At 47.8% G+C, this 13,850-nt stretch overlaps 1 protein-coding gene across 1 annotated transcript; it reads right to left on the bottom strand.

The window, feature by feature from the left end:
* Positions 1-1,526: 1,526 nt before the first annotated feature.
* On the bottom strand, positions 1,527-7,713 carry LOC119328873. Its single transcript, XM_037601871.1, has 12 exons — positions 7,477-7,713; positions 7,266-7,343; positions 6,054-6,135; positions 5,236-5,303; positions 4,481-4,582; positions 3,824-3,913; positions 3,522-3,596; positions 3,304-3,336; positions 2,723-2,797; positions 2,330-2,377; positions 1,935-2,008; positions 1,527-1,822 (listed from the first exon to the last, which is right to left on the bottom strand). Exons 1-12 carry the CDS (start codon positions 7,597-7,599, stop codon positions 1,795-1,797), a joined length of 876 nt encoding a protein of 291 aa, XP_037457768.1. The 5' UTR covers positions 7,600-7,713; the 3' UTR covers positions 1,527-1,794.
* Between the last annotated feature and the right edge of the window lie 6,137 nt (positions 7,714-13,850).

Genomic DNA, 13,850 nt, shown 5'->3' with positions numbered 1-13,850 from the left:
GCACACATTTTTTGCCCAAGCACAAGAAGCATGCCCAAAGGATATTGATAGGGGCATGTGATTTGTTGCAAGCTTAGTTTGCTATTGTTTGAGGTCATGCTAGCTTCTGGGATAAGAAATCTCTCAGAAACGTCATGACTGCATGTGTAATTCTATACAACATGGTCATCGAGGACGAGAGAGATTTGAACTTGAAGTTTTATTATGATAATGTTGGTAGCCGTGTTAAGCCTGCCAGGGACACAGATGAGATCGATGCATTTCTTGACACCTACCAAAAGATTGAGAACAGTGCTTCGTTCCGTAATGGGAAAATATCATATGAAAACCAACATTCGGTGGAAACCGATGAAAACCATGTGAAAATGATGTTTTGAAGTATCAAAAAAATCTCAAAATATTACGGGATGTTAAGAGAGCGATGTTCTATTGCCTTACAAAATTTTAAGTTCAAACAAATTACGAGATATGAGCTATGAAAAAAACAAAATCAGCATTAAATAGTGCCAAACAGTAATGTCACTATTCATTGCTAGATTTGTCTTTTTCATAGCTCACATCCCGCAATGTGTTTTAACTTGAAATTTCACATAACAATAGAAGTTCATCCTCTTGACACATTACATTTTCTTCAGAATTTTTTGAAACCTTCAAACATGGTTTCCACAAAGTTTTCTTTGAATGTTGGTTTCCGTATGATATTCTCCCTTCCGTAATAATCTTGTTGAGCATCAGCGGCAACTTTATGGGAGATAGATTTGCATTTTACTTTAATAAATTTCATATGTATTTATGTGTGTCTTGAACAATTATTTGCCTTCCAGACCATTTGTTGTTGTATTAACTATTTGAATTTAAACATTTGTTGTAATGAATGCATTGTTGTATTGTGATCTGCCATTTGGATTATTTATAAGTTTGATTTATATAATCAAGTTTATATTGTTGAAAATCAGGAATTTGCAAAGCTACTGAAAATTCGCGGTACCGCGAGGGCTTCGATGTAGAACAAATCCTGTAAACTCATCCCGTAAATTTTTGCGGAACAAATCCTGTAAACTCATCCCGTAAATTTTTGCAGGACAAGTTTCCGTAAAATTTTGCAGGACGTTTGCGAGCAGATCTGCTCCGCCGAAGGCCTCACAGTACCGCAAAAAATTTTACAAGCAGCCCTTATATCAGAATACCGCAAAACAGTTTACAAGCAGCCCTTATATCAGATTTGTGAGTATCCGCTAGAGTTGCTCTAAGGGGTAGTAACTTCCTTGCGTACGCTGTCTCCATGCATTCCCATCAAATCTTTAGTCTCAAGCTAACAGTTAAATTAGCCATAAAGTCCAGAAAGCAGATCAAGCAAACAGTAAAATAGACAATCAGGTAGAGCAAACAAAATCACGTAGATCAACCAGAATGCCAAAAAGTCGTAGGCTCGGTAAATCAGCCAAAGTGGGACACGACAGACTTTTCATGGTACGAAAATCAGAATGGAATGCACAAACAGCATGATTACAGACCCATCAATGAAATGGTTGAAGGAAACTGAAGTGTCGTCCATTTATTTACGGCAAGTATTGCATAAAAATGCAAGGCATAAGTGATGCCAGAATAACATCTGGTCTAGATTCCATAGTAGCTACTACTTCGCACACGTTTTCAAATTTAACAAACAGCACTTCCTACAAGCAAATAACAAAAAGGCTGGGACTCTTTACATTTTATCCAGCAAGGATCTCCCTTTACAATGTTCCACTAAGTAACGAATCTGGATACATGTCTCGCCAACCCCGAAGAAAATTAGTTGGCAGACTTCAACGAGTTGGACCTACAAAACAGGGCACGGATTGTTGACTTGCTCATATGGTATACTTATTTCAGTACAGGTCCAGAAGTTAAAAGAGACCATATCTGCACAGCATAAGGTTCAGTCCACAAACCTGCTTATCTTGTCAGTGGAATCAGAATTGCTGAAATCACTAAAATTCCCTGTTTCTATGGCTAGTTGCAACCCCTGAAATGAAATGGGGGTAATTATCCACTGTAGTGTGATTTGTGGTCACTGCGCAGCTTTGTATAAAATGCATGATCTTTGTGACTACTCCCTCTGTCCTATAATGTAAGATCGTTTTGCAACCTTATATTATGGTATGGAGGGAGTAACTTTGTTGACGGGCAGGCATTGCAAAAACTTTTTTATAAAGGGACAGCATTGGAAACACTTAAATTTCAATTTTCATGACCACTCCAAAACCCAGCACTTGTTTATATCAAGGGATAACATTGCAAAGAAAAGTAAACAGGCTACCGTCAAGTCCAAAATATTATGACTAACCTGTATGCCAATTGTTTCAAATCGCTTCGCTGATGGTTTAATGCCTTCCTGCACAAAATCAGGAGAATATTAATGAAATGGACAAACAGTTGAAGAAGCTTACAAAGAATTACATGTCAGTAAGCACCAACAGATATACTACGTTTAACTGCAAAACATTTCTTAAAGAGTCTTGAACTGCATGATAATACACTGCAAGTATTACCACCCAGATATAAACTTTAAACAAACAAATAGCTGCAAACGCAACTCATGAATAATGAACAAAAAGTAGCATACAAGTGCAACAGGGCCTACACATAAAGGTCCAAAAATGAAGAGAAACTACACATAATACAGAAGGTCCATATCAGAAGCAATGATTCTACCATATATGCTGCTTTAGGATCATACCAGGCGTTCAGGGAGCTTCCCACCACTTTGCTCTATGAATTGGCAGAGGTACATCACACCAGCGCATGAAAAATTCTGTTGAATAACATTGTAACCATAAGAAGAAGAAAAAACAAGTACATGGAACTCACCATACTGAAGGAATAAAGGTAGATCAAAACTTCAAAGGATGAAAAAGAACTTCACATTTTGGTAATATACCATTTTATTACTAATTAATTAGGATAATAATATTTAGAGAGGGGAGGGGTATTCAGGGCAGGCGTGTGGTTCGGTAATTGTGAATTTGTGCAAAATGTCGAGAGAGTTTTCAGGAGTACCCCAGCATGCTTCAACCCAGGCTACCCAGCTGATTTATACACATGGACTAAGATTGGCATGAGTGCACTTATGCAGAGTGATTTGGGGTTATGTGCAACTCAGGAGACGGCATTTATCACACAATTGCGTTTAGGTGCAAAACAGGAACAGCAATCTTTCAGTCTTTAAACATGTCATTCCCAGCAGAGTTTGTTGGACTGAACAACGCAAACTAAAAAGGACCAACATAACAACAGAACCCTTTCTAAGTGAACACCCACCTGTTTGGCTTCCATTGAATCCATCTTCTCATCCTGTATGAGAAATAGCAGATTAATATAAACTTAAAAACTACTACCTCCGGAACTAAATATCAGACATTTTTGCAGTTCAAATTGAACTAAATAGACGTTTTTGCAAACGTCTTCTATTTAGTTACAGAGGAGGTACAATCATATCATGTGACCAGCTGACTGGTGTAAAACAGAGTTACACTCACCAGTCCCCAGACCAATTCTTTGATGTTCTTAATCTCTGAACCAATATTCTCAAGCTTCAGTCGTGCGCCAGTAACCTGAACAGAAAAGTATATATCTGAAAACCATATGCACCCCATGCACACTTAACAAAGTTAATAGAGAGAGAAAAAAATCATCTCTTGACAGATTATATACACAGTAAGTTATTGCACCTAGTCTTGTCATATATGCTACTTTAAACTTTCTACCTAACGCATACGCATTCCAATAAAAATAGATATGCAGATACATCATACATATGAAGGTGTTAAGGAGAAAGTACATCATCTTTTATTTGCCCAGAAAGCGCCTTCTGCTGATCCAATTTGTCATCCAACTTCTCAATGCGTTGTGTCAAATGCTTTTTAGCAGCCTGCATAATTATCAAATTGACTCAAATATTAGATAATATGATATGAAACTACAGAAATACCTCCTATATGACAATCAAACCAAATGGCACAGTACAGAGCCAACAATTTGGAAGAAAACTCCCAGTTCATCTTCAACAGCCTCAAACGAATATCAGTTTAAACATCAAGCAAAATTAATATTGCTGGTCCAAATGGTTAAGGAAATTAAGACCGAGGACCAATCAAACAACTGTTCTTTCTGCACACAACAATAGTTGGTTAAACTAATAGAGGATGTCATGTGAACAACTGCCCTTTCTGTGGGTAACAAGACAACATTATCAACGCAACAATGCCCTAACAAGTTAGACCGTCGACTGAATTTCTGCACGGCAGTTCGTGCAGTACTAGTTTGTAAACAATAGAAGCTATAAAACTCATAATCCTAGCAGCATAATACATATTAGAATCATCTAATACCTACATTTAACTACGTCTCCTCGGAATGAATGGAAACAGATGTTATTTTAAATCTTATGGAAACAGATGTTTTGCAGTGCGGAACTACGGGCACCACTTGTACTTACAGCAAGAGAGCTCTGAACTTGCTCCAGATGTTTAGTCATACTGGAAACAACGTTTGCCATGTTTTGCTTGGTGACATACATCAAGTCCCCAAAGGAGATGCCCTGAAGAAGAAGTAACACTTCAAAATGAATTGGTCTTCAAGAAGACATTATGGCAGTTTCGAGAAGAACAGATGTACTCCCTGCGTCCCAAAATGTAAGACGTTTTTTGATACTATGATAGTGTCAAAAAACATCTTACATTTTGGGACGGAGGGAGTAGCTTAGAAGTGATGGTAGTAGAAATAATGGGGAAAGCAGATAGAACATATACTTTTGGCAGGTAAGGATATTGTGAGCATTACACAAGTATAAATGCAACTCCGCCTATGTCTTCTAGGCATAGCCGGTCCCAAGCCCGGGTAAAGGAGGAGGGTTGTGATAGGCTTGGCGAGCCAACGTAAAAACTAGCCAGACCCATGGGTATGAAACCCATTCGAGCGAGAGTAGTACTAGGATGGGTGACCTCCTGGGAAGTCCTCGTGAAAGGGTTTCATATCTAAGGGTTGTGATAGGCTTGGCGAGCCAACGTAAAAACTAGCCAGTCCTTTGGGTATGAAACCCATTTGGGCGAGAGTAGTACTAGGATGGGTGACCTCCTGGGAAGTCCTCATGAAAGGGTTTCATATCTAGCCTACCCCAACTTGTTTGGGACAAAAGGCTTAGTAAGTAAGTAAGTCACACAAGCATAACTGCCATGATGGGAAGAAACATACTTTCCACCACATATAACCATAACCCAGTGCTCCAACAGTTGCTGCAGGTACTATTAGTCCTGATACTCCTGCAAAAACATTAAGAACACTGTCACAATGTATGTATGACGGCAGTAAGTTTGTTTGACCACACACAACTGACACGATAGCTAGGAAATTTTGCCGGAATAATCAACACAAAGTGACATGGGCTAACACAATACCTAAGGGGTTGTTTGGTTAAGGAGATTTTACTAGATCACTTTTGCATAAATATGTGTACGGTTGTAACTAACTGAAACTTTGTTTGGTTAGTCTAACAAATCTGAGGAAAAGTAAATAATGGTTCCTGTAAAACTGGGAAACCGATTTTTTAGAAAAATGGTGATTAGACGTTTTCTATAAACCAGTATTATTTTATCTCGTACACACGGGTGAAACATGTTTTACGTTTCCCAGTCCAAACAAGATTCTGCATACTTATCTCTTAACCTAATTATTAGTAAAAAAACGGTTTTCCAAAATATTCTACTAAAACGTGTTCTGTTAAAACTAATTTAACCAGACAACCACCAAGAGAAATCCACCTAACACAAAGTAACTGAAAACTATATAACGAAGTTCAGCGTATCAATAATGTCTAGAAGTAGGAATCAGTAAATTAGGATGAATGAAACGAACGGAAGCAACTAACAATGAGAGTACAATATTTACTACAGGCTGATGTATAGCCAACATTTGTTAGGCAGCTATCCCTTGTCGGAAACATACAAATTTGACAATTTATCAAGTTGACAATTCTTAAAGAAGAAAAAGAAGTTGTCGCAAGCTAGACAAACCTGTTTGTCCAGAACCTCCACTGAGAACAGTTATCGAACGTGGAGAACCTAGATTGCGTACCTGCATAGCAAGTTGGCGCACCTAAAAGGACCAGAGTGTAAGTTTAGCATGACAAGATTGAATTATTATATGCTTATGAAGATGAGTACTTAGCAAAGAAAATAAATACTGGTTGTAAGTCTAGATTAACTTCATCAATGACTATCATTATCTCTTATCAGCCATTTAAAACGTTGGTCTAAGAACATTAACCTTTTTTAGGTAGAGTAAATTTTACTTTAGGACAACAGGATATGTTAATGTAAAAAAATTCAAGCAAACATATTTTTAATGCATCTCAAGTTTAATGCATCATGTGATTCGTCCATCTAGGAAGAATTGCACAGCAAAAGATCTTTTAAATCAACAAGGAAGTCAATAATCCCAAGTTCATACCAGCTTCTCACACTAACGAACTATCAGGACAAGGCATCCACAGTGTGAAGAACAAAAAAAAAGAGAGAAAAGAATGCAAAGGCCACATCACTAAAGAGGAACTCACAAGAATAATAGGAAATAATCTAGCAAAGCAAATTGTGAGCCTCAGGCTTCAGAGTTACCAAATTTGTCTCTACGGATGCTGTGAATTTTAGTGAAGCTATTTCATAATGTTTATGGCAAAAGACATTTCTGTAGATTTACTAGTATCACATATTATTGCCATATAGACCATTAAGACTACAGAATCCGTAGAAAACATACCAGCTGACATCCACATATCAGGAAACCAAATCCAATAATTGCTGAAAATCATCACATGTTTCTATTCTGAAATGGGCCGGTCTATTGGACTAGTGGCAACAAGTCATTAAAACACATTTTCATGCTGGATCAAAATATTACTTGCCAAAATAAAGCTACCACATATTTGCTGGAAGCCATAGCTAATAAAGTCAACAAGCCATGTAAACAAGGCTTTATCACGGGCATCACATCCAAGATATCAAACATTCATCACAAGGGCAAGCATAAATACTACTCCATCGGTAATACCAGCTGACCGGGGCTATAGGGTCATATAAAAATACACTTAATCGTATCATGTACTTCCAGTTTTGAGGTACAGGCTCCGGTGGAGATGCATGACAGCATGTGTGTCAAACTAACGGCAAGAGTACACATCATCAAGAGTACACGGCTAAGACTAAGGGTAGGTAGATCAACACGCGTACCTCGTTGAGCGCGTCGTTGATGCCGTGGTCCGCACCACCACCTCCTCCCTTACCCATCTCCCCCTTCTCCAGAAACTCCTGCAAGGCCACGCGACACGGATCATCAAAACCAAATTATCCAAAGCGAACCACCTTCCTGCCTCTTGAAGGATCGGGATCGGAGTTTTCGATAAGAGGATAGCAGCTGCCAGGGCGTGGCCAGGGGACGCACCTGTATCTCGGTGAGGATCTCCGAGAGGCGGCCGTTTCGTAGGACGACGGAGCCGGCCACGCCCGCGCCGACGAGCATGACGACGCGGGTGAGGCCGAAGCCCGCCTGTGCCACCATCGCCATGGCTGCACGCCGCCGCGCGTCCGAGGTGATGCCGGTTGAGGTGGAGGAGGAAAACCTAGCTTAGGTTACGGCGTGAGGTGAGCCGAGGAGCGGGTCGGGCTGTCTGGGTGGAATGGAGGGGGCGGAAAGGGGAGCCCGTTCAGAAGGGGTGGGGCCCATATGTCAGCGAGTGCGGAACGGGGCAAACTCGATACCACCCAAGTCGGATGTGTCTAAAGAAAACAAGTCGGACAAATCGTCTAAAAATATCGGGGAGAAAAGATAAACTCAAAAAAATGGATATATATTTTTTAACGTCAACACGGAAACAGGTGCTTTTCTTTGAAAAAAATCGAGACTTTATTCATTAGATATAAGAAGTACATCGTTCATGAGGTTCCTCAAACCAGACAGAAGTCAAAGAAAATCTAGCTAATTTAGCAAGCTCATGAGCTACTCTATTTGCTTCTCTATTACAATGTTCGAATCTAGTAATACTAAAATTACAAGCGTAATGAAAACAATCGTCGAAGATTGCTGCTGCCGCGCCCGCTGATTGTCCTCCATCCTGCATAGTATAAATTACCTCCAGGATTATCTGAGTTAATAATAAGGCGATTACATCCCGCCCTTTGCGCCAGAGTTAAACCAAACTTGAGAGCAAGAGCTTCCGCCATTAGCACATCTGCGCAGTAATCGATCTTCCCATTCCCTCCAGTAATAAACCTGCTTTTGTCGTCTCTCAGGACCGCCCCCATCGTTCCCCTAAGCATATCATGGTCAAAAGAAGCATCAACATTAAGTTTCACGAAACCTCTAGGGGGACAGGACCATCCTTCCTTCTTAATGGTAGCCTTGGACGATGAAGCATTAACAAAGTTTGTGGTAAGTGCTAAAACACCCATTGAAATTTGTAAGGCATTTTGGGTTGTCTCCTTATGCACTAACTTCCGTCTTTCCCACCATAAATACCATGTTGAGACAGCAATCATCTCACGCACATTGTGGTGACCTATCATCCTTAATTCTTGGTCCGGGAGAAGTAGTAAGTACTCCAACACCTCCTCTCCAGCATGGTCTACCTCATGGGCGGAGCTGGGCCCCAGGCAGCCTAGGCCACTGCCTGGGGCGTGGGATTTTTTCACAGTGTATATGTAAAAAAAAATTGGTTTGGCCTGGGGCGCAGCCCACTTGCAAGCCCAGGCAGCCCAGGCCATCCCTGCCGCCTGCCTGCTTCCTGTCGCACGAAGCCACGAACAGAACCAGCCGCCCCTTCTCCCCCCAATTTGGGCGAACCCTAGCAACCAGGACCAGCCGTCCCTGCCTGCCGGCGCCGCCCGCCGCCGCCACCTGCCGTCGCGCCCATCCAGCCAGCCACCCCCTTCCAGTCTGTTGCCCGCCCCTTCGATTTGATCTCTTCTGCGGCCGTGCGGGCGTGAGGTTGCACCGCTGCCGCTCTGCGGGTTCCTGCTCTGTCCGGAGGCGCGGAGGCGGGCAGGCAGCGACTCCGGCGAGGCTTGGCGTCCGGCGAGTTGCTCAATCCCTTCTGCTTTGTGTCCAGCGCGATGCTTGTTTCTTGGTTTCAAGGAGCCCAGCCGCAACACAGAGGAGAGCAAAGGTATTGCTCAATGCCTTGATGCCCCTTATTTGTTTTCTAGATGGCACTGCTTGATGATGATTTTCATTCTAGATGTCGCTGTTTGTTAGACATGGAAACATATTTAGACATTTAGTAATTTTGCTTCTATAAAATGTTCCAGGACAAGATGAATAAAAGAAACAAGACATTGAATTCTTTTTTTCAAGTTCAGACCACGGGAACCGCAGAAACAGGTCCTTCAATTCTCATCCTCGGAGAAAGGTGCGTCGAGCCCAGAGAGGTCCGAGGTGCTAATGTCGAGCATGCGGGCGCAAGAAGTGAGTGTGAGCCGCCTCGTCCATGGCCGCATCATCGAAGAGGAGCTGCCCATCCTGGTGCAGCCCAAGGATCCTGTTTTTGTGTAGACGCCGGGAAGCATGAATTCTAAGGAAGGCCGAGCTGGTCTCACCCTTGCACAGCCAGGAGAATCGTGATCGCTGGCGCGAGATCGTCCGCTCAAGCGATGCGAGACCGAGGTAGGTGCACTTGAGACGGCGGCGAAACCAGGTCTCGGTGGTGGAAAGCGGGCGCCAGTCCTGAGCCTAGTCAAGACGCGCAATGAGTTCGCGCGCAACGGTGGTCTGAAGCGAGATGCCTAAAAGGCGCTTGGTTCCCCAACTCCGTAAGCAATGAGCCGTGGCCTTAAGGCGGGCATAGATGCGCCTGAAAGGGTCGGGGTCAGGGTGGATGGAATTCCAAGCGTTGTCGACCACATCCAGGTAGCCATCAAGCTTCGGCCAAATACGCTCAAAGTGGAAGCGTTTGGCAATGTTGCAGTGAGCCGCGCAGTCGACGAAGAGGGGACAGTGGTCCGAGGCCGCTGAGGAGAGGCAGCGGAGGAGGCCAAGTGGGGTTGTCTTGCTCGTTAGACCAAGTGTAGCGGCAGCCATGAAGATAGATGTCACGTAGCTCCAAATCAGAGATGAAGCGACAGAAACGACTCATGGTCCTATGGTTGAGGCGATTGTTATTCTTGTCCGCAACAGAAGTGATCATGTTAAAGTCACCCCCGATAAGCCACGGGCCCGCGCAGGTGTCTCGAAAATCTTACAGCTCACCAAGGAAAGTGATCTTCTCAGCATCCCCTTGTGGGCCATAGACCGTGGTCAGCCACCAATGCTGATCACCCACAAGGGGGGAAACGAGAGCCGAAACGTGATGGTCTCCGATGGTCGGCCTAGATAAAGAAATCAGCTCTCTGCACCATGTGAGCAGGATGCCGCCACAAGTGCCGTCAGCAGGGAGGAAGAAGAAATCCAGAAAGGATGCGCCAAGGGTCTCGAGGACCAAGGAGTCTGAAACATCTGCAAGCTTCGTCTCCTGGAGACATACGATGTGCGGGGCAGCCGAGGAAATAACGCTACAAATAGCATAACACTTTGCACGAGAATTGAGACCTCGAACATTCCAGAAGATGATTTTCAAGTTTGTATCCATAAGAAGATGGGGGCGTGGGGCTTGGACAACAGCCCAGGTCAAATCTCCACGAGGCGCGGGCCACCAGCGTGCTGCGGTGTGCCCTCATCGGGAGCAGAAGGGATGCGCCAGCCATAGAAGTCCGCGAAGGCCTCGATGATATCCTCTGCCAGCGGCCGCTCGAACAAGGCAGCGTACTTGGCAAGGGTGGCCTCATCCACCGGGTCATCCTCCTTGAGTAATCCCAAACGGCGTAGAAGCACGCGTTTCGCCTTCATCTCAGAGTCCAAGCCTCGTTCAGCCTTGGCGATCCTACCACTGTGGCGAGGCGTAAAATTGGGGGGCATCTCGTTGCGCCATATACGCGGTGCAAGAGTGGGGAGGACGCGATCAATCTCGGCATGCACGGCGCCAATAAAAACGTCCATACTAGAAGCAGTGGACCGAGCAGGCGGGGCGGGCAGTTGCATGGGCATGCAGGGAGGAGCCAATGCATGATCGCCAGGTGCCAAGCATGAAGTGGCAGGAGCAGCTGGGGTCGGCCTGGCCTCGGGATCCGAGGCGCACGGGCCCGTGCCCATGGTGGCCCCAAAGTTGTCGGCCAGCACGGAAGGATCTCCTTGGAAAGCGCAAGGATCGGACCGTCAGCGGACGATTCGCAAGGCCTTCCATTGGCTGGCGAGGCGGATAAAGGTGGGGCGAGGGCCCCACGGGCGACATGTTGTCCTCGGGCGAGCTGCGGGCCCGCGAAGAGCTGGCGGGATCCAAAGCGCGGGTGTTGTCACGGAGCGCAGAAACGCGCTCGACAATCAGCCTGTTGGAACCAGCGGACGGGACATGGGGGTGCTGGCAGCGGTGGCCAGCTGGCGACAAAGGAGTTTGAATAGCGGTCAAGGCGCCCGTGCCGTCGTCAGCATGAGCGACAAAAGCCTGGGCAGCGGCGCTTTCCAGAAGCGCAGACTGGGCCGCGACCGGATCCCGAGCATCCCAAGCGGCCGCAGCAAAATCACGTGGTGGATCCTAGGCGGGCCCAGCTCCAGCGAGGGGGGGGCACCGAGGCATAGCCGAGCTAGGACCCTGGGGGCCGCAGCAGAAACTGGAGGGTGGGACCCAGGATGCCATGCCACTCGCGGCAGGGCGGCGGCGTACGGCCGCGCCGGTGGCCGTGGTCACCGCGCCCCGAGGGCCAACGACGAGACGCGTCCGGTCTACGCTCAGGGAACTGGTGAATGCGCGGCTAGGGGTCAGGCACAAGGGGGAGTCAGGGGCATCGCCATAGTCGGCGGCCGGAGGAGGGGGGTGCGGGGCGGCGATAGTCGACGGAGCTGACGACGTGGATCTGGACGGGGAACCGCGTTAGTCCAAGCGCCAGACGCTCCGCGCTAGGTCCGCCTCATCATCAACAACATCCTGCTCCAGCACGAGCAGCTCCGACGAGCACGGGATGCCATCGGGGCTGGTGGTCCAGGCCGTGAGGCGAAAGACCGACATGTCAGACGCATCCCTGGTCTCCGGGGCGAGGTTCTCAACCCGGCAGAACGGCGACAGGAGGAACTCAGCAGAGGACCGGTGCCAAGCATGGTCGGGGATGCCTGTGATCTCGATGGAGACAAGGAAGCATGCCGTCACTGGGACAGCGTCGCGGGAGCGGCTCCAAGGGGTGAAGAGTAGGCGGAAGCCACCAGTGCGCAGACCACCAGCGGCGACACGCACGCGCGAAGCGACAGAGGAGAACTTGATGAGGAAATCGTCACCGGCGTGGATGTGGACGGAGAACTCGTGTGCTGCCAGGCCATAGCGTGCACGGAGAGTGTCATAGACAAGCTCACGGGTGATGCCGAGGCGACGACCAGCCACCGAGGCGAGCAACGCCCGCTCAAGATCTAGCTCCCCCGCCACTAGCTCTGCGGACCGAGGTAGGTAGCAGATGGCGCCGGCAGGACAACGTGCAGGGTGACCCGAGAGCGGAGTGGCCGCCGCAGAGGTGGAGCTGTCCGGTGAAGCAGAGGTACGCGGCCTGGAAGACACAGGCACGGACCCGCAGGAGCGCGACGGCCCAACGCCGGCCGACTCGAAGGACGCGGGGCGGCCGGACGAGCCAGGGGAGGAGGGACGCGCAAGGGGCGAAGCGGAGCCCGCCGGGCCCAAGCCAAAGGAAGGACCACGGCGGCGCAGCGGAGGGGGGAGGTGCCCTGGGACGAGGAGGAGGGGGTAGCGGAGCACAAAGGGCAGGCACGGGCCTTGTGCCCGAAGAAACGGCAGCGACCGCAGCGGTAGTCCGAGCGCGGCTGGCTGGGGTTGAGGCACCTGGGGCACTCGCCCTCCCGGAGCCAGGACGACGGCTGGCGAGGGGCATCTCCAGGCCCACGACGAGGACGCCGCGGCCGGGAAGTGCGGTGGCATTTCCGCCCACGGGCGAGGAGCCAGTCATCGCGAGATTCGTCCACAGGCACCCGGCAGATCTCGGAGCGTAGGGAAGGACACGCGGCAGGCGGTGAGGGTGGCTGGCTGGCCTCCGCCAGCGATGACGGGGCGCCGCAGAGCGCCAGAAGGTAGGACGACGGCCGGGGGTCCGTAGAACCGGCCGAGGAGGGGCTCGACTCGAGCCAGCGGTCCGAGCGCGAGCGGCCTCCGGCCGACGGAGAGGGGGAGCACATGGTGGGGAGGGGGTGGGCGGTAGGGCCGGAGCGGCCGACGACGCAGAGGGGTGGACGCCAGAGCATGAGTGGCTACCGGGGGAGAGCCTAGCGGAGCGAAGCGGACTTAAGGTTAGATTTCAGTGAAGAGCCTAGCGGAGCCGACGACGCAGAGGGGTGGACGCCGGAGCCGGGGTGGCTACTGGCGGAGAGCCTAGCGGAGCAGCCTTCACTGCTAATTTTTCTTGCCTGTCATTAGATGCTCACCAAATCCAGAACAAGTGATTGGATAGGAAACCGATGGACGCTATAAAGAAAACATGTGTGTCTTCTCCTCTTCGCATTCATCACGCATATCTCTTTCCCTTCCATACATCTTCTTTTGCCCTTCCTATAAAACAACCATATCTCCGTAGGATGAATCTCTCACAAACAGAATTCTGCTTCTCCTTGCCAAGCATACACTGGCATCCTCTCGCCATGGCTCCACCAAGTGATCTTTTCTTGCCATTGGGCCCGCTCGGCAACATCGATGGAGTGGTTAATATTTGGATGATTCTTTGGGTTTATCTGCATTTTCA

Source organism: Triticum dicoccoides, chromosome 1B (assembly GCF_002162155.2).
Source record: "Triticum dicoccoides isolate Atlit2015 ecotype Zavitan chromosome 1B, WEW_v2.0, whole genome shotgun sequence".
Classification (NCBI taxonomy): Eukaryota; Viridiplantae; Streptophyta; class Magnoliopsida; order Poales; family Poaceae; genus Triticum; species Triticum dicoccoides.
This window is presented reverse-complemented; position numbering and strand designations above follow the sequence as displayed.